The sequence below is a fragment of the Haematobia irritans genome, chromosome 4 (assembly GCF_050003625.1).
Source record: "Haematobia irritans isolate KBUSLIRL chromosome 4, ASM5000362v1, whole genome shotgun sequence".
NCBI lineage: Eukaryota > Metazoa > Arthropoda > Insecta > Diptera > Muscidae > Haematobia > Haematobia irritans.
Genome location: NC_134400.1, coordinates 202,795,335 through 202,817,641, shown reverse-complemented (window position 1 = coordinate 202,817,641; position 22,307 = coordinate 202,795,335). Strand labels below are relative to the sequence as shown.

Here is a 22,307-nt window from a genome sequence, read left to right as displayed (position 1 = left end):
TTTATATCTATAGAACATTTTGTCAAAATTTTATATCTATAGCTAATTTTGTAAAAATTTTATTTCTATAGAAAATTTTGTCAAAATTTTATTGCTGTAGAAAATTTTGTCAAAATGTTATTCCTATAGAATGTTTTTGTTAAACTTTTATATCTATAGACAATTTTGTAAAAATTTTATTTCTATAGAAAATGTTGTCAAAATTGTATTCCTATAGATATAGAAATTTTTTGTCAACATTTTATATCTATAGAACATTTTGTCAAAATTTTATATCTATAGACAATTTTGTCAACATTTTATTTCTATAGGAAATTTTGTCAAAATTTTATTCCTATAGAAAATTTTGTCAAAATGTTATTCCTATCGAAAATTTAGTCAAAATTTTATATCTATAGACAATTTTGTAAAAATTTTATTTCTATAGAAAATTTTGTCAAAATGTTATTCCTATAGAATATTTTTGTTAAACTTTTATATCTATAGACAATTTTGTAAAAATTTTATTTCTATAGAAAATTTTGTCAAAATTGTATTCCTATAGATATAGACATTTTTTGTCAACATTTTATATCTATAGAACATTTTGTCAAAATTTTATATCTATAGACAATTTTGTCAACATTTTATTTCTATAGGAAATTTTGTCAAAATTTTATTCCTATAGAAAATTTTGTCAAATCGTTATTCCTATAGAAAATTTAGTCAAAATTTTATATCTCTAGACAATTTTGTAAAAATTTTATTCCTATAGAAAATTTTGTTAAAATTTTATATCTATAGACAATTTTGTAAAAATTTTATTCCTATAAAAAAATTTTATCAAAATTTTATTCCTATAAAAAATTTTTATCAAAATGTTATTCCTATAGAAAATTTTGTCAAAATGTTATTCCTATAGAAAATTTTGTCAAAATGTTATTCCTATAGAATATTTTTGTTAAACTTTTATATCTATAGACAATTTTGTAAAAATTTTATTTCTATAGAAAATTTTGTCAAAATTGTATTCCTATAGATATAGAAATTTTTTGTCAACATTTTATATCTATAGAACATTTTGTCAAAATTTTATATCTATAGACAATTTTGTCAACATTTTATTTCTATAGGAAATTTTGTCAAAATTTTATTCCTATAGAAAATTTTGTCAAATGGTTATTCCTATAGAAAATTTAGTCAAAATTTTATATCTCTAGACAATTTTGTAAAAATTTTATTCCTATAGAAAATTTTGTTAAAATTCTATATCTATAGACAATTTTGTAAAAATTTTATTCCTATAAAAAAATTTTATCAAAATTTTATTCCTATAAAAAATTTTTATCAAAATGTTATTCCTATAGAAAATTTTGTCAAAATTTTATTTCTATAGGAAATTTTGTCAAAATTTTTTTCCTATAGAAAATTTTGTCAAAATTTTATATCTATAGACAATTTTGTAAAAATTTTATTTCTATAGAAAATGTTGTCAAAATTTTATTTCTATAGAAAATCTTGTCAACACTTTATTCATGGAATTATTATCCCAGCAAAAAAATTTGAAGTTGTTCCTTTAACATTTCTTTTAAAGCACATCCCAGAATCCCCCATCGACTTTTTTCAACTTCCGAAGCAGTCCTTTTGGACAAGTTCACAAACATTTCTTCTAAAGCGCATCGTGGGATTTCCCAATGATTTTTTTCCACTCCCGCTGCAGTCCTTTTGGACAAGTCCATTTCTTCTAAAGCGCATCTTGAGATCCCCCAATGATTTTTTTCTACTTCCGATGCAGTCGTTGTGGACAAGTATTAGAAAGTACGCAATGAGGCTATTTTAAGAGCAAATTTTTGACACTTAAATTAAAAAAAAAGAAAATTAATAAAAAATAAAAAATTAATAAAAAAGTAAAAAAATAATAAAAAAAATAAATTTAATTTCCGCTGGGATTTGAACCTGTGCCGTTTGACTTTTTCGCTTCCATGGAAGTTCTTTTGCGAAGGTTTTGCAAATTATGACAATATTTAATATTTTTGTTGATTTTTAATGGACAAAATATATTTATACGAAAATATATGCCGAAAATAAAAACAATGCATAACATAAAAAAAAAAATATTTTTTTAAAAAAATATTTGATAAAAAAATTGCCGCTGGTGAGAATTGAACCTGCGTTTCTTATTTTTTCTTTCATACTAATAAAGAACATATCGAGAATCAATTAGAATGTTATTCCTTGGTGTCGTATTACGATCATACCACAAACATTTGAATTGACCTTTCGACGCTTTATGTTCAATGGTGTTTGTGGCTGAGTGTGCTAAGGCGTTCTGTTATGGTGCCAACAAACCCAGCTTCAACCCCTGGTCGGAGCGAAAAAGGTTTTCAAATTGTAAAAAATTAGATAATAGGAAAATAATAGTGTAAAAAAAAAAATATGGATGAAAAAAGTGAAATTGGTTGAAATTTTTTTTTTTTTCGCTTTTTAAATTTCTTCATTCAAATTAACTTCCAGGGCACAACTTCTAAAACAATGCAAAGGATCCAAAAAGGGAGTACTTCCATCCTATGACAAGCCCATGTAAAATTCATTGGAGATGATCTAAGTTTGCACTACTTCCGCATCACAGATTGGGGATACAAACTACTTTTTTGGAAGCTCTGTTTTTGCTGTTTTGAGATAGATTCCTTGACTTTAATAATTTTTGGGTAAATGGACTAATAAAGTGTAAAAAATTATATACAAATTAAGTATAAAGATTAGCTAAATTCGTGTCTCCTACAAAATAGTTCAGAATTTCTTAAAATTTGTAAATTTTACTATTAATGCGTCCATCTTGAACTTTGTATGCCACTAAAGGCATTTTTGCAAATTTTTAATTCCAATTTGTTTCCTTCAAACTATGAGATTTTCTTTAACAAGTGAAAAAAAAATAATTATATATAATTTTTTTTTAATTTGTCGAAAAATATTTACTTATTTTTGTGAAATCTGCGTTTGTAATACAGTTTAGTTAAAATTTTCCAAGAATAACTCAACATTTTCCTTCCTGGTGGGTTCACAGTGTTTTGAGTGTATATAAAAAAAAACATTTTAGTATAGTATAACCAAGCTTATGGTAAATAATTTTAAATTAATTTGTTTTAATCTAATCTAATTTTAAATTATTTGGTTTTAATTGAAGTAGGTCAAAATAATCCTAAACTCTTTAAATTTTACTCTATACCTTTTATGAATGTATTATGGCGCTTTTCTTTACATTTTGAACACTGGCCATTTGAAGGACATAGAATAGGGTCTTGTGAAAATTTATTTGTAAACAAGGATTTCCAGAAACTTCTTCTAATCACAAGTTTCCATTCTCAAAACATTTTTATTATTCTCTTTCAATTATTAGACCGAAGAAATCTGCAAAGTAGCTTCACTTGTAAACCACACTTCATTAATTTGCCCTTTTCACACACACACACATATACGTATCATATTTTATTATTATTGCCAATTTTACACGCACACATACGATGTATAATCTTTTTCTTCTTCTCCATTTGCTTGATGTTAATGAAGTAAACACTCTACACAGAGGCACACACACATGGCGTATACGCAATGTCAACATACATAATTAATGTAACGTATATGCTCATATAACCCATTGGTATTCAATAGAAGGGAGAGAAAGAGAAAAAGTTGGGCTAAAAAGAATGAATATAATTTCAGCAATGCCAGATTGATATTTTTGTGAAATAAATTTTCGAATGGATATTTTAGATTTGGAGTTACTGTGGGGCAATGGTTAGCATAATTGTCATGCTCACAAAGGGTCATGAGTTAAACATGGAATCGGCTAGCACTCAGTGATAAGAGAGAAGTTCACCACTGTGTTGTCATAATGAGCTGAATAATCTAAGTGACCTTGAAATAACTGGCTGCTACTACACCTAACCTATTTTATTATACTGGTTTAAGAAAAATTTAATATTTTAGCTAGTAACAGTAGTTATTGTCTGTCTCTATATCGAAATAAAATATTAAAGAATATTTTCCATAAAAATAAAATTTTTGAAAAAATTTTCTACAGAACTACAAGTTTTCAGAAAGTCTTCTATAGAAATAAAATTTTTGAGAAAATTTCTATAGAAATAAAATTTTGACAAAAATTTTTATAGCAATAAAATTTTGACAAAATTTTCTATGGAAATAAAAATTTGACAAAATTTTCTATAGAAATAAAATTTTTACCAAATTTTCTATAAAAATAAAATTTTGACAAAATTTTCTATAGAAATAAAATTTTGACAAAATTTTGTATAGAAATAAAATTTTGACCAAGTTTTCTATGGAAATAAAATTTTGACCAAATTTTCTATAGAAATAAAATTTTGACCAAATTTTCTATAGAAATAAAATTTTGACAAAATTTTCTATAGAAATAAAATTTTGACAACATTTTCTATAGAAATAAAATTTTGAAAAAATTTTCAATAGAAATAAAATTTTGACAAACTTTTCTATAGGAATAAAAATTTTACAAAATTTTCTATAGAAATAAAATTTTGACAAAAATTTTTTCTACAATAAAATTTTGACAAAATTTTCTATCGAAATAAAATATTGAAAAAATTTTCAAAAGAATTAAAATTTTGACAAAATATTCTATAGAAATAAAATTTTGAAAAAATTTTCTATAGAAATACAATTTTGACCAAATTTTTTATAGAAATAAAATTTTGACCAAATTTTCTATATAAATACAATTTTGACCAAATTTTTTATAGAAATAAAATTTTGACCAAATTTTCTATATAAATACAATTTTGACCAAATTTTCTATAGAAATAAAATTTTGACCAAATTTTCTATAGAAATAAAATTTTGACAAAATTTTCTATAGAAACAACATTTTGACAAAATTTTCTATAGAAATAAAATTTTGCCAACATTTTCTATAGAAATAATATTTTGACAAAATTTTCTATAGAAATAGAATTTTGACAACATTTTTATAGAAATAAAATTTTGACAAAATTTTCGATAGAAATAAAATTTTGACAAAATTTTCTATAGAAATAAAATTTTGACAAAATTTTCTATAGAAATAACATTTTGACAAAATTTTCTATAGAAATAAAATTTTGACAAAATTTTCTATAGAAATAAAATTTTGACAAAATTTTCTATAGAAATAAAATTTTGACAAAATTTTCTATAGAAATAACATTTTGACAAAATTTTTTATAGAAAGAAAATGATGACAAAATTTTCTTTAGAAATAAAAATTTTACAAAATGTTCTATAAAAATGAAATGTTGACAAAAGTTTCTATAGAAATAAAATGTTTACAAAATTTTCTATAGAAACAACATTTTGACAAAATTTTCTATAGGAATAAAATTTTGACACAATTTTCTATAGAAATAAGATTTTGACAAACTTTTCTATCCTAATAAAATTTTGACAAAATTTTCTATAGAAATAAAATTTTGACAACATTTTCTATAGAAATAAAATTTTGAAAAAATTTTCAATAGAAATAAAATTTTGACAAACTTTTCTATAGGAATAAAAATTTTACAAAATTTTCTATAGAAATAAAATTTTGACAAAAATTTTTTCTACAATAAAATTTTGACAAAATTTTCTATCGAAATAAAATATTGAAAAAATTTTCAATAGAATTAAAATTTTGACAAAATATTCTATAGAAATAAAATTTTGACAAAATTTTCTATAGAAATACAATTTTGACCAAATTTTCTATAGAAATAAAATTTTGACCAAATTTTCTATATAAATACAATTTTGACCAAATTTTCTATAGAAATAAAATTTTGACCAAATTTTCTATAGAAATAAAATTTTGACAAAATTTTCTATAGAAACAACATTTTGACAAAATTTTCTATAGAAATAAAATTTTGCCAACATTTTCTATAGAAATAAAAATTTAAACAAAAATTTTCTATAGAAATAAAATTTTGACAAAATTTTCTATAGAAATAAAATTTTGACAAAATTTTCGATAGAAATAAAATTTTGACAAAATTTTCTATAGAAATAAAATTTTGACAAAATTTTCTATAGAAAGAAAATGATGACAAAATTTTCTTTAGAAATAAAAATTGTACAAAATGTTCTATAAAAATGAAATGCTGACAAAAGTTTCTATAGAAATAAAATGTTTACAAAATTTTCTATAGAAACAACATTTTGACAAAATTTTCTATAGGAATAAAATTTTGACACAATTTTCTATAGAAATAAAATTTTGACAAACTTTTCTATCCTAATAAAATGTTGACAAAATTTTCTATAGAAATACAATTTTGACAACATTTTCTATAGAAATAAAATGTTGACAAAATTTTCGTATAGAAATAACATTTGGAAAAAATTTTCTATAAAAACAAAATTTTGACAAAATTTTCTATAGAAAGAAAATGATGACAAAATTTTCTATAGAAATAAAAATTTTACAAAATGTTCTATAAAACTGAAATGTTGAAAAAAGTTTCTATAGAAAGAAAATGATGACAAAATTTTCTATAGAAAGAAAATGATGACAAAATTTTCTATAGAAATAAAATTTTGACAAAATTTTCTATAGAAATAAAATTTTGACAAAATTTTCTATAGAAATAAAATTTTGACAAAATTTTCTATAGAAATAAAATTCTGACAAAATTTTCTATAGAAATAAAATTTTGACAAAATGTTCCATAAAAATGAAATGTTGACAAAAGTTTCTATAGAAATAAAATTTTTACAAAATTTTTCTATAGAAGTAAAACTTTGACCAAATTTTCTATAGATGTAACATTTTGACAAAATTTTCTATAGAAATACAATTTTTACAAAATTTTCTATAGAAATAAAATTTTTAAATTTTTTTATAGAAATAAAATTTTGACAAAATTAGTTTTTTTTAGAAAATTTTCCATAGAAGTAAATGTTTGAGAACATTTTCTGTTGTATCTTAAAACTTCAACATTTGTATAATATTGATTTCAAATCCACTGTAAAAGTGTCCCAAATTCTTTTTTTCAAAAAATGTCAAGTCAAAGCTATCCAAATTGAATAGCAATTATATTTAAATTGAATTATAATGATTTTCAGATGGAATTGCAATACATTTGAAAATCTGAGTTTTTCAAATGTAATTCGATTAAAAATTTTAATGATAATAGAAAATTTTATACTTTTCATAAACAATTACATAAAACACAAATCTATATTCACCTGAAAATGAACACATATCCAACTCAAGGAGCTCCATATGCGACTTTTTGGTTCTACAATTGATAATGTGGTATTAGCCGTGTGCACTGAATGCTGTGAAATTACGGAACGATGTGAAGCTGCAGATAATGAACGTTGATGATTTCGACGGCTACCACCAACGCAACCGCTGGTAGTGGGTAAATCTAATGAGGTGGATCCACGTAAGGGTAGATTATCTTGGAGAGCAGCACTGGGATGTGTTAGGAGCATAGTGGGTACACTTAAGACCGTTGAATGAACTCTGCGATGAGTAGCAGGATGACGAGGTTTTTGTGTATGCGAAGGGGTTGAGGTTGTGGTACCATTGTTACTTGTTCCACCTCCTCGAGCTCCCACTCCACCACCACTACTACTACTACCTTCACCACCACCAGTGGCCCTAAGAGAAGCTAAATTAGGGCTAACAGAATGTTTGTTTGGGGTATTTGTGGTATTGTCCAAATCAATTTCTGTTGTTGTTGTGGCCAAAGAACCTGAGATATTATCATCGGCAGCATTAATATGATGATGATGGCCTAGATAAGCGGGTACATTATGATGATTATTCTGATGATATGGAAGTGATTGTCTATGGCCACTACTGCTACTATTACTGGCTGTGCCACTACCCCCACTACTGTTATGATTATAACGCTGTAAGGCAGCTGCAGCCGAGACATCAGCTACATCGGCTGTGGTGGGTGTGGAAGAAAAAGTATATGAGTCACAAGAGGCATCTGATAGATCTTCATTGGAAATATCATCTTGTATGGAGGCACAAAATACTGCTGTTGTACTACTACTACTGTTGCATTGACCTGGTAATGCTATATGAACATCAATGTCATCGCTTCCCCGGGGCCTTATTTCATTCACCATTATGGCCCTTGTCGTGGTGGTGGTGGCAATGTGGTTTGGTATAGATTTCCTCCTTATTGAACTCCCAGCAGAAGTTGAATGTCTATTGGGTAATTTACTTTCATTTGTGGGAGTATTTAAGCCATTCGATTTATTGTCTGATGTTTGGTCTTTCTGTTCTGTCTCCCTTTTGTTTTCGTGGTCATTTGTTAGACTTTGTCGGCTGTTTATTGACGTAGAACGACCATGATTTCCAGTATCTTGGTCAACAATTTCTTCGTCTTCAGGTTCCTCAATTTCGAAACTCGTATCATTATCTCCACCATAGTCTAAATGGGTGCTACGATGAACCTTCTCCAAATCATTTTGGGAAGCAAACGAAGGCGTTGCCTTAGAATCATTGCCACGTATCATGACTTTGTATTTGTAGTAGCTAGACAGTGGATATTATTCTCTTGGCATATATTCGGCTTCCTTTGGTAATTCTCGCCTTTCTTACTTTCTTGATTTATATAATAATTGATTTGATCCTTAACCGATAACATAGACTCTTTAACATTAATTGCACTCAAATTAGTTAATTGCACTAGGATTTCTCTCTTTGGTTATTTTTAAGATTTCTTTATCACACTCGGGACACTTTATTTTTGTATCTTTAATCCATAAAGTTGTATTTTGTTGTAGATATTTCTCTCCTTCTCGCTCTCCTGTTCTATTCTTCTCGTTTCCTTAAAGCTTTTCTTATTTTCTAGTAATAGTTACGTTGTGCTTAGCAATCACAGTTCAGACTTATTGATCACCATCAATTTTATCTATACATTGCAAAAGAAAAATTTCTTTGGTTAAGGTGTCATTCAGTCTATCGATCAATTGATATCCGGTTTTTTGTGCTCTTTTTTCTCTTGCGCTTTGGTTACACTTTACTTTTTTTCATTCTCTTTCCTTAAAAAATGTAGTACTCAAACTCTCTCTCGTTTTCTTTGATAATTTGAAGTTAATTCTAGGGGCAAAGGGTTTTCTGTTTTCTCTTTTGTATGAATTGATTAGACTCTCTTTGGAGAATTTCAATTAATATTGGTTACTCTTTCAGCTCTCTTATCTTGGGTATTTGCGAAGGCTCTTAAAGAAGAAAATTTCCTACTTTTTCTCTCCTTTGGGGAATTGGTTGATTGATTGCCTTAATGTTTCCTTTTCAATTCAGAGATATCAATTGATGTTTTGTTTTCTTCGGAGAGTCCCGTTATTCTCTTTGGTATTTTTAAAGGCTCTTGGAGAAGCAATTTATCTTATTTTCTCTCCTCTCATATGTCAAATGGAACCTTGCTCTTATAATTTTTAACTGTTTCTAAGATAAATTGAAAGAATCATTGTTTTTTTAGAGTTCGCCTCTTTCTCTCAGTTTTTGGAGAGTTTCTTACTCGTACGTAGATATTTTAAGGGAGTCAATTGTGTGTTGGTTTTTATTTGAGAGACTGCAAATCTTTTTCTTTGGTATTTTTGGAGGCTCTTGAAGCAATCAATTGATTTCGTTTTCTTGTTTGATGAAAATTTCCCCTTTTTTGAGCACTTTCTTAGATTCTGCAAATATTTTCTTTTTCTCTTGGGTATTATTATGATTCCTGATGGTATCTGTAAATTCTATTAAATTTTTATTTACTTTTCGTTTTTGGAAATTCTCCCCTTTCGTCTTGTGATATTCTGAAGATTCTTCAAGTAATTAATAAATCTTCATTTCCATTTTTTGCTTTTGGACAAGTTTCCTCTTACTCTTTATAGAATTCTTTTGTTTTTGTTATATAATCAATAAATTCTCGTTTCTTGTTTGCTCATTGTATTGTATTCAAATTATTAAAGCAGGAATTAAGTTTCTCTTTGCTTTTTTGTTGAATATTGAAAGGATCAATAGATCTTTATTCAAATGCCTTTTTCTTAGTTTATTCCTTCCGTTTCATAACTCATTTGATGTTTTTTTGAGTAATCATTTGATTTGTATTTACTTTTCCAAAAACAAAATTGATTCAAGTAATTAATTGACAATTTGAAAATTCTTAAAATAATTGGAAATTTTTTCTTTCTCTGATATTTTGAAGATTCTTGAAGGAATGTCGGTTGTTGGTATCTCTTTGAAATAATTCACCCCGTTCTCTTAGTTACGATTGATCTTGCTTTTGGAGTATTCACCTCTTTGTGTTGAGTTTTTTACGATTTCCCATTTGTCTCTTCCTTTTTTGTGTGTCTCTCTCAGTTTAGATCACCAGATTCCTATACGTTTTGCTATATGTCAATAACTGCAAACACAACATATGTTTGATATGATATTGCAACGAGACAGCTGTTGTGGTGACAGTGGTGTATAACTGTCAATCTCTTGGGTTTCCGTTATTTTTTCACATATGGCAGAAAACAAAAACAAGAAATTAAATTTCTATTGTAATTTTTCAAAAAAAGAAATAAATTTTTTATAGATTTTTTTAGTTACACCTCGTTGACGTTGTTGTCGTCGTCGTTATTTCAATTCATTGATTTTCCCTCAATTTGGATATAAGCCAACACAAGAAACAAATGAAGACCAATGTAACATTCAATCACACAAAATATGAATGGTTGTGTTATACACTTGGTAGAGGAGAGGGGATATGGCTAACCACACAATATATTATGTGTGGGGTATATGGTTGTCGTCGTTGATACTTCAAAAAATTACAAGGACACTTTTCGTGAAAGTTAGTTGCCGTTGTCGTACTCTCTGGGTGACTGCTACTGATGATGGTGCTTAGTCTATGTTTTTTTGCTTCTTGTGTGTTTTAGTGAGGATAATGGTGTTATTGTTGTGGGTAGTTGTAGGTCCTCTAACACCAGTCTTGGGTATATGTTTTATGTATCCAATTTTCCGTTTTTTTTCTTGGTATTTTTTGCTTCTTTGTTGGCAAGCGGTATGGTGGTGCACTTGGAACTAATCCTCCTTAGACAAATTGTAAAGAAAGTGGTGTGGTGGTGACTGTGATGTTATTTTGCAAACATTTTTAGTTATTTCAATTTTGCTGTGGTATCCGTCGTCATCAACTCGTTCCAAAAGGGATATTTGTTAACGTTGTATGAGCACACCTATGATGTCTATGTGAATGTCGTTTTGCCTTTGAATCTTATAGTTGTTGTCTTTCTTATCCTCCTCGCCTTCGTTTTGTTGGTCGTCGGATTGGCTACTAAAAGTGTTGAGGGGCATTCCGTTTCTTTTTGTAGATTTGTTTGTTTCTCTATTATTTTAGGTTTTCAAAAGGGTCTAGCAACAAACATTTGACAGCTTGCCTGTTTGTTAAAGCAAGCCTTTACTATTGTTTTTTTTTTTTAATATAATTAATCTTCGCTATTTCATTAGCTTGATTATATCACAAGAGTAATGGTCATTCCATTTTTTAGAAAGTTTTGTCATTCAAACTCTAACCATGACCATGAGATGGAGTTTTCTCTTCTCAATCCCGTAATTGCCAATAGTCGACTTAAGAGCAAAGAGAAAACAGAAAAATTATTTATTTTTTATTTTTAAAGACTTATTTATTTAATACACATATTCGCTTTATTTTTTTTTAATTTCCTTAAGGAAATATTCGTTTTAGTACTTTTTTCACATTGTTTTCACTTTCATTACAGGAATTCTATAAAAATTTTTGCATGTATAAAAATAAGACCACTCAATGCGAAGTGCTACGCCGACAATTTCATAAATCCTTTTTCATACTAACGATGACTTAGACACACACGAAGGCATGAACACAACATTAAAGCTTTCGTTTTTTTTTGCACACCTCCTCTTCTTCTTCACATTTTTTCTTTTTGAAAATTCTTTTTTTTTCTTGTTTTGTTTTTATCCTGTGTGCAATTTAAATGCACACATAATACGTGTACTCACAACAGATGTGATAGTTAAGCTTTCATTTTCATTTTCAATTTCAAGAGAGAGAGAGTGTGAGGGTGAGAGAAAGAGAACAAGATGACAGAGAATGTTTTTTTTTTTGGACTGAGAGTATTATTATGTGTTTACTATTTTGTTTGAAAATCTGGAAAATATTTTTGGCTTTCTAATATGTTTTCACATGCATACACACACTGGCACAAACATACGCAACCAACAGCAGCACTCAAATATTACAATTGTTTAAACTTTTTACCGCAAATTACTAATTATGGACTTTTATTATGATTAAAAGCAGATGTCAATAAATACAGTGTTGCCATGTTCAACAAAACAAATTTGTATGCCCAAAAAGGACAAGTTTTGCAATGTAATTTTCATGAAAATATATAATGATGATTTTGAGAGAATATTTAAAAGTGAAAACTTATTGCCCATTCACATTAGGCTCGAAATCTATTAAAAATGTAAGTAAAATCATTTCTTTTATAAGGTATTAACTAAAATAATAGGCAGTTTGAAGATATTTACGTATGATAAAGGCTAATTTTGACCAAGAACAACGACGAGTTGATAATTCGGAACATTTTTTGGAAATATCTAAATACCATTTTTTAAAAATACTCCTATTGTTATATAATATATCTAATATAAGATATAAATGTTTGGTAGTTTGTCTGTGGCAACGAATTTTTTCTTTTTGATTTCTGTCAAATATTTGCTCAGTGTGACCATACCGTTAACCTAGGTTACACACAAAAAAATTTTATTCTGATTCAATCACCAAATTAATTGATCCAATTAATTTTTTAATTGAAATGTCTTCAATCACGAAAATGATAGTATCAATCACAGTTTTGATTGGGCATAGAAAAAATTCTTGATTAAAAAATTAATTGATTTTTTAGCAATTTTCAATTAATTTTTTAATTGATTCAATTAAAAATTTAATTGATGTTGATTGCAAAACTCAATTAATTTATTTTAAAAAAGATAACTATTTTTAATTACTTTCTGAATTGTCTTAGAGTTTTTATTTGGATTAACAAATGATTGTTTGAAATACATTTTTAATTAAAAAAAAATCAGCATTTTTTTAACTGAATTAGTCTTCCGAATTTGATTAAAAAGTTAATTGTATCAATTAATTTTTTAATTAAAATTTTAAAAATTTTCAATCATTGACTTAATTAACTTAATGTTTCTATCATGATTAAAAAGTTAATTGTATCAATTAATTTATTAATTAAAAAAATTTTCAACTTCAATTAACTTTTTAATTGAAAATATTTTGGTGATATTTTTTTCTGTGTAGGTCAAAGGTTAAAGTGGCAGCTCGATTAAGTTTCAGGCTCATTTAGACTATTCAGCCCATTGTTTTCCTATAATCGAAAAGTTTTTTTTTTATCTTAAATCTAAAGATTCTGATTTAAAGACCATTTCTTTAATTCAATAAAGTTTTTCCTTATTTTAAGGAAATTTTCTTTACTTCAAAGACATACGACAACAAATGGATGGGCATTTTAAAGTTTCGTGTCCTAAATTTAATTAAAAAACACGTTTGAAGCTAATATTTTGAACTTTATGCACCCTCAAAAAAAATCGCTTCTCTAACATATGTTCCAAACATATTTTGCAGGAAGCACATATATTATTGGATACCGCCGAAACATTAATATGTTTGTTTTATGTGAGCATATTATATGTTTGAAAGCATTTTGAGTCCAAAAATAGTATATGCTTGGAAGAATTCCCCAAAGAAGATTGTGTTCATTCCCTCACTTATTTTTAACTTCCACGAAATTTTTGAGTTCTTCGCATCTTTTTCTGTAATACAAATATGCTGTTTTTTTTTCAAATGTCTATTTTCTTGGTTCCGAATGTCTATTCTCTTTATTCCGAATACTCAATCTACTATTCAAATTAAATAATATTTAGACTTAAGCATACCAAATTTTTGGCCATATTATAAAACATTTTTCCGAAACAACATACAAGCGGTTTCACAGAAATTGCTCTCATTTCATTCTCTATTTATTTTTATGAAACATTCATGCCCCAAACATAATATATTCTAACATATTAACATATGTGTCCCAAACATTTTGTGTTAGTTTAGGAACATTGCATGTTAGCACTTAAATATATTGTGTTTAAAAATTGTGCCCGAAACACATTTTGTTTATATCGGAACATATGAAAAACATATTTTTCTAACAGTGTAGTGATACCACAGGTGGTGACCTTCTCTTTTTATCAATGAGCGTTGCTCGATTCTCAATGACAAGGGATCTTCTTTTTATAGTTAGCTAGTCCGAAGGACGTTTCACATTATTGTGAAAACATTTAGAGAAACTCTAAAACACTTAGTAATGTCGCCAGATATTCCACCGCTGTGCTATATATAAAGGTTTATGTTCCTATATACATATATCTGGACAAAATTTGTTCCGATCTAAACAAAATTAGTAGACTTCTACAAAATAGACTTAAAATTTAAATCGGCTAATGCCCTGGGGTTGGACACAATGTTAGTAAAAAAAACTTCGCAAAAGTGTATTTATGATTTATCGGTCGATAGATATCTATTAGAAGTATAGGAAAATTAGAGTAATTTTTTCATGTTTTCGACTTAGCAGTGGCAAGGAAATGTGGGTATTTTGGCCATTTTGCCCAAATCGGAAAAACATATTTATGGAAGCTATATGTATATCTGAGCCGATTTCAACCAAATTTGGCATGCATAGTTATTATGTTAATTCTACTCCCTGTGAAAATTTTCAAGTAAATCAGAGTACAACTTTGGTCTGAACCGATTTCAATACAATTTAGCACACTTGACTATACTACTAATTGTACTGCTTGTGCAAAATTTCAAGCTAATCAGGGTAAAACTCTGGCTTTTGGGAAAAATTGCAACCTGACGGACAGTCGGACATGGGTTTATCGACTCAGGGACCGATCTGGGCAATATTGCCAAAGACACCATGTGCCTATCTCGACTCGTTCTGGGTGTTGCAAACATATGCACTACACTCAAAAAAAAGTGAACTCTCTATTTCACTAAAGCCAATTTAACTTTATATGTTAGGTTACTTTATATTAGTTCATGGAATTATTATGTTTGGAGAAAGTTTCCTTTACTCTAATAATTTTTTGTGTACGTTAGTTAAATTAACTAAAACCGAGGAAAAAAATATACTAAAATGAAGCATAAAGATTAACTAAATTCGTGCCTTCCACAAAATAGTTAAGAATTTCTTTAAATTTGTAAATTTTACCAAAAATGCATCCATCATGAACTTCGTATGGCACTAAAGACATTCTTGCAATTTTGGACTCCAAGTTTTTCCTTCAAACTACAAAATTTTCTTTAACAAATGAAAAAATTTAGTTATGTCTAATAAATTTTCTTGAATTTGTCGAAAAATATTTACTTATTTTTATGACCTCGGTGCGATGCCAACGTTTGTAATACTGTTTAGTTAAAATTTTCTACAAATATTCAAAATTTTCTAAAATTAACCGAAAGTTTTCTTCCTGGTGGGTTCACTGTTTTTTCAGTGTAACTTGTAATACCCTGTTCCACAGTGTGGCGCATGGTATAAAAATTTCCTCTAGAAAGTACACTTGCATGTTCAAGTTTCAAACTGTTTTAGTCCAATTTTCGTTTCGTCTCGGTAAAAGTTGCTTAGCAGTACAAATTGTAAACAAATTTGACAGAACATTACAATTTTGACCGAGTGTTAGAGCTCAGATCCTATTTTTTTTTTGAGTGTATTATTAATTGTATTTTTTACACACAAAAACTCTGATTCAATCACGAAATTAATTGATCCAATTAATTTTTTAATTGAAATGTCTTCAAACCCGAAAATGATAGTATCAATCCCAGTTTTAATTGGTCATAAAAAATATTTGAGTAAAAAATTAATTGGTTTCATTAGAAACATTTAATTGATATCGCTTGTAAAACTCATTTTCTTAACTGACTTTGTGTTTTTATTTTGATGCAAAATTTAATTGTTTCACTAATCGTTTTAATTAAAAATTAAAAAAAAAATCTATAATTTTTTTTAACTGGCTTAGTTTCCAGAGTTTGATTAAAACGTTAGCTTAGGTATAGTAGCAGCCCGATATTTCGGGCTCACTTAGATTATTCAGTTCATTGCGTTAACACAGTGGTGAATTTCTATCTTATGAGTGAGTAACAGGTTGGCTGATAAGTCCCCAGTCTGACACATACAGAATGTCAAGAAAGTCTTTTGACATTGCCAAATATTTCAAATTCTAGAAATAATTGAAATATTAAATATTTTATTAAATTTTTAATTCTGTGTACGTATGTATACTTTGCAAAATACATAATAAAATATTTTTTTAAAATTTCATTATATTTAATTTTGGAACAAAACATAATTTTTATCCCATTGTCAAAACACTTTCTTGACAAACTGTATTAAATGCATAGTATTTTTATATAGTACCAACCTTCAAATGATTCGTGTCAAAATTTGACGTCTGTAAGTCAATTAGTTTGTGAGATAGAAGCAACTTTTGTTATTGTGAAAAAAAAAGGAATTTCGTGTTTTGATAAAATACTGTTTTCTGAAGGGGAAAAAATACGGTGGAAGCAAAAACTTGGACTGATAATGAGATTCCGGACTCTGCCCCAGGGAAATCAACAATAATTGATTGGTATGCAAAATTCAAGCGTGGTGAAATGAGCACGGAGGACGGTGAACGCAGTGGGCGCCCGAAAGTTGGGGTTACCGACGAAAACATCAAAAAAAATCCACCAAATGATTTTGAATGACCGTAAAATGAAGTCGATCGAGATAGCAGAGGCCTTAAAGATATAAAGGAACGTGTTGGTCATATAATTCGTCAATATTTACACTTAAAAAAAAGTTTACTTGGATCCAAAGATTTTGACCTCCCTGGCTTTAAATCTAGGATCGATAAAATTAAAATTGGATACAGATCTCATTCATCGATTTTTTATTCTCTGTTTACGATATATTAATAAAGGTATACATTTACAAACAAATTCCAGTTTCAAAATCCAAATTATGCCAAGTAAAAACTGTTTTCTTAATGCTTTAGCAAAGATGCAAATCCTTAAAATAAGTCTTAGCCTATATTTGAAGCATTTTTATCTTAAATTTAAAAATTCAATATGTCAGTTGAGTTAAAGACGATTATTTTAAATTAAAAATGTTTTTCTTTATTTTAAGAAACATTTGCTTTACTTCAAAGATCTACAACTTCAACAGAGGGACGCAAAATTTCAAGATTTGTGTCTTAAATTTAATGAAAAAAGTTTTTGAAGCAAGGCTTATAAACTTTCTTTTAATTAAAATGTCATTATTTTAAAGAATTTTGTCCTTAGCATTGCGTAAATTTTGAGTCTTAAAATTTAAGTTGCATAATCTTCCATATTAGGTCAATATTTTTATACCCTGCGCCACACTGTGGAACAGGGCATTATAATTTAGTGCATATGATTGTAACACCCAGAAGGAGACAAGATAGACACATGGTGTCTTTGGCAATAATGCTCAGGGTGTCCGTCTGTCCGTCCGTCCGTCTGTCTGTGAACACATTTTTGTGATCAAAGTCTAGGTCGCAATTTAAGTCCAATCGCATTCAAATTTGGCACATGTTCCTAATTTGGGTCAGAATAGAACCCTATTGATTTTGGAAGAAATCGGTTCAGATTTAGATATAGCTCCCATATATATATCTTTCGCCCGATATGCACTAATATGGACCCAGCAGCCAGAGTTTTATACCGATTTGCTTGAAATTTTGTACAAACATAACACTTAGTCGTATAGTCAAGTGTGCAAAATTTGATTGAAATCGGTTCAGATTTAGATATAGCTCCCATATACATATCTCTTTCGCCCGATATGGACTTATATGGCCCCAGAAGCCAGATTTTTGGCCGAATTTGGTTGAAATTTTGCACTAGGAGTACAATTAGTAGTATAGTCAAGTGTGCTAAATTTGATTAAAATCGGTTCAGATTTAGATATAGCTCCCATATATATCTTTCGCCCGATACGGACTAATATGGTCCTAAAAGCCAGAGTTTTGGCCCAATTTGGTTGAAACTTTGCACAGGGACTAAATTTGGTTGAAATCGATTCAGATTTAGATATAGCTCCCATATATAGCGTTCGCCCAATTTACACTCATATGACCACAGATGCCAATTTTTAATAATATGGGGTATAATATAGTCAGCCCCGCCCGACTTTAGACTTTCTTTACTTGTTTTTGTATAATATTACCAGCAAAACACCTCTTATTCTTTAAGAATATAAATTACCCTTGAACCGACAAACAACAGGATATTTCATATCGTGATAATAATACATTATCATATAGGAGATAATTACAGGAAGCGTAATGGCAACACTGTATATCACACTCCACTGAATTAATGACAAAGAAAGGAAATATAGTAATTCTATGGTAGAAAAGCCCAAAAACAAAAAACGTCGCTCTTAGAATTTCTTTAGCAAGCTAAATGAACAATATGATGACTGACATATTGTGAAATGTGATTAATGTCATCGATATTTGTTTCCAACCAATTTTCTCCATTTGATTGATTCAATTATCATCACTTCTTGCTCTCACTCCAAAGCATCTCTCTTTCATTCTCTATATGAAAGTAATCATTATGGCGGACATTGGTGCTGTTATTGTTATTTTTCTTGTTTTTGTTTTTTATTGTTTTGATCAATTACTGTGATTTTAATATGTCGTGACTGTAGTTGTTGTTGTTTCTTTTTTTTATGTATACACACATTCATTAAAGTGTTGTAATTATATCACCACTTTCGATTTTTGTTTCCTTTCAATAGAAAAAAAACACACGAACACAAAATCTATATTGACTTGTGATTGGGTAAATCTGAGAAATATCCTCGAATGTTAATTTTATATATGTATATATTATTTTGGTTGAAACAATATCACATATCTTAGAAATGATAGCATTTATTGGTTATTATTTTTTAAAGCTAATATTAGATTTTATTTTATTTATTTTTTGGGGTTTCCTTCACTTAAAACGGAAAATTTTTTTATCAAACCTCGGAAGAAAAAAACAAACGACTACCGATGAAAAAGAATCCCACACACAAATCTCTTGTTTTTGTTTTTATTTTAATAATGGTATTGGTGGTGTAAACCGACAAACGAAAACGACAACCATTATGATAGTACGCGTGAACATTGCCCGTGCATGTTTCAAATTCATCTGACCAAAAATTGTAAGTTCTTTCTCATTGTGAAGCCATCAACGGTAGCAGTATAGAGCAGCTTTGGTATTCACCTTTTAGGTATTAGTGATGGTCCAGGGAAACTCAGAATGGGGAGGGCAACAGTTGATGGAGATGAGTAACTAAAGAAAAGCTTTCTTTAACCAGAAAGCTTTTCATTGACAATGACAGACAAAGTTTCGGGGCTAATGTATGTAGAATGTTTGTTTATTTTTTTATTCTTTCATTCTGCTTTTCTAATCGCCATAAGATAATTTCCAACTAATATACATGTGTAAAGGGCTATTTAGGCATTAATCTGGAATATAAAATCAAGGGCTTTTCATCTATCTCCAAAGTTCTTGGCATTGTATAATCTACAGACACACAGTGTGTACACATGTTTGCTCTGAGACACATATCTTATCTTCAATCGACTATGACAAATACATACAGATTTAGATATGCGTAGTTATGTTTACATTTGATTGTCTTGAGACCTTCATCTTCGTTCGTGCATTCCTTAAATTTCATTCCCCCAAGAAAGATAGAAAACAGACAATAAGAATTTTTTTTTTCACATCTTTCGCTTTCGTTTGTCTGCTCCAACACTCACTCCAAGCGAACACATTGGCTGTCCCATATACCCAATAACCGAATTGTTAGTGTAATGCCTCAAACAAATGAAACATGAAAGCACAACAAACACAAACGCTAAGAATGAAAAAAAAATGTATGTACTCTCTCGCCAATAACAAAACGTTTATATTCTCTCATCAATATTCACTCTCACTGTTTTTGTTGATTTTTTTTTTCGTTTTGCCCTTACCCAAGTGGGGGGCCAAAATAACAAGTTCTCTTGTCTTTTAAACCTACCACAATACACTCTGAGGTTGGATATAAGCGTGCCGATAGGCATACGAAATTCCCCACCATTGACATGATGATAACACACAAAGTAAGAGATTTATGCACTATAAGAGATTTATAATCAATGTCATGGGAAGTGTATGTTATAATGCTAATTTGTTTGATATTTGTTTTTATTTTTTTTTAATTTAAATAAATATGTATTAACAACAAAGGTTATAATGCATTTATTTCTATGCTAATAGAAAATGTTTATGGGGATTTCTATGTATCATTTACTGGTAAGTGTCAGTGTTGCCAGATGTATACTAAAAAATACATAGGAAGTTATATTTTTTGCACTGAAAAAAATATTTACGTACAGTATGTCAAGAAAGTGTTTTGACAATAGGATAAAACTTATGTTTTGTTCCAAAATTAAATATAATTTAATTTTAAAAAATATTTTATTAAAGGCTGATACGGTCAACATTTGGTCAAGGGAAAACGCGTGTAAATCGGTGAAATCGTTTATTTAAAAAATCAAATTAAATTTCTTTTTCAAGTTCAATTAGTATAAAATTCAGGAAAAATATTCAGTTAGGCTTTCGCTTTTCCAAATCCGAATTACCGGGCCTCACGCTAGACACCTGCCATCAGATTTTGTACAGCCACCTTGTCCACCTTCTTCGCCGCAGAAAGCCAGTTTGCCTTGAACTGCTGCTCGTCCTTAGCAGTTTTTTTGGTCTTCTTTAGGTTCCGCTTGACAATAGCCCAGTATTTCTCAATTGGGCGGAGCTCTGGCGTGTTGGGAGGGTTCTTGTCCTTGGGAACCACCTGCACTTTGTTGGCGGCGTACCACTCCATGGCCTTTTTACCGTAATGGCAAGATGCCAAATCCGGCCAAAAAAGTACGGAACAACCGTGTTTCTTCAGGAAAGGCAGCAGACGTTTATTCAAACACTCTTTCACGTAAATTTCTTGGTTGATAGTCCCGGAAGCTATGGAAATGCTGCTTTTCAAGCCACAGGTACAGATGGCTTGCCAAACCAGATATTCCTTGCGAACTTTGACAGTTTTATGTGCTTGAAAATATCTGCTACCTTTCCCCTTCCTTTTGCCGTATAAAACTCCTGTCCCGGAAGCTGCTTGTAGTCGGCTTTGACGTAGGTTTCGTCGTCCATTACCACGCAGTCAAACTTCGTCAGCATCGTCGTGTACAGCCTCCGGGATCGCGCTTTGGCCGTCGTATTTTGTTTATCATCGCGATTTGGAGTCACTACCTTCTTGTAAGTCGATAGTCCGGCTCGTTTTTTGCCTCGATGAACGGTTGTAGACGATACACCCAACTTATTTGCGGCATCTCGGAGAGAGAGGTTAGAGTTTCGCTTGAAACTACCGGCAACTCTCTTTGTCGTCTCAGCGGCTTCCGGTTTTCGATTTCCTCCCGATCCAGACTTCCTGGCTTTCGACAAACGTTCCCCAAACACTTTAATTACATTTGTAACAGTTGATTTGGCAAGTTTTAGCGATTTTGCCAGCTTTGCGTGCGAGTAGCTCGGATTTTCGCGATGCGCGAGCAAAATTTTGATACGCTGCTCTTTTTGCTTGGACGGCATTTTGACAACTGAAGAGTGAATTCCAAAATCAAAATAGGAGCAACATTCTACACACACACACCTTCAAAATGAGGGGTGTTCAGGTTTTTTAAATGCAAAATTGAAAGAAATACGTCAAGTTTATAATGACCAAATTTTGACCGTATCACCCTTTATGTATTTTGCAAAGTATACATATTTTATTTTTCTCAAAACGAATTAACAACTCGATTTTTACTTCAATTATTTCTGGAATTTTAAATATTTGGCAATGTCAAAAGACTTTCTTGACATACTGTATTATTAAAGATTACACAACCTAAATTTGAGGATGCGAAATTTACAATGTATTAAGGACAAATTTCTTTAAAATAATGAAATTTGAATTAAAATAAAGTTTATAATCTTTGCTTAAAAATTTTTTTTATTAAATTTAGGACACAAATTGTGTATATTTGCGTCCCTCCGTTAAAGTCGCATGTCTTTGAACTAAGGCAAATTTTCCTTAAAGTAATTTTTTTTTTAAATTTTTGATTTAAAGAAATCGTCCTTAAATTACCTGAAACATTAAATCAA

The 22,307-nt window shown here is 29.1% G+C and overlaps 1 protein-coding gene across 4 annotated transcripts in view; it reads right to left on the bottom strand.

The window, feature by feature from the left end:
- Positions 1-22,307, bottom strand: part of LOC142233632 (hippocampus abundant transcript 1 protein) — a 66,938-nt gene that overhangs the window by 20,552 nt on the left and 24,079 nt on the right. The window contains exons 1-2 of one of the 4 annotated variants that reach the window (XM_075304631.1): positions 19,117-19,258; positions 7,219-11,593 (exon numbers count right to left, since the gene is read on the bottom strand). The exons of 1 other annotated variant lie outside the window; for it this stretch is intronic. In XM_075304631.1, the coding sequence (XP_075160746.1) occupies positions 7,219-8,511 (1,293 nt within the window). In that variant the 5' untranslated portion in view covers positions 8,512-11,593; positions 19,117-19,258. Of the gene's footprint in view, positions 1-7,218; positions 11,622-19,116; positions 19,259-22,307 lie in introns of those variants that run through there. 2 more of the 4 variants (XM_075304628.1, XM_075304630.1) reach the window with 2 other exon arrangements.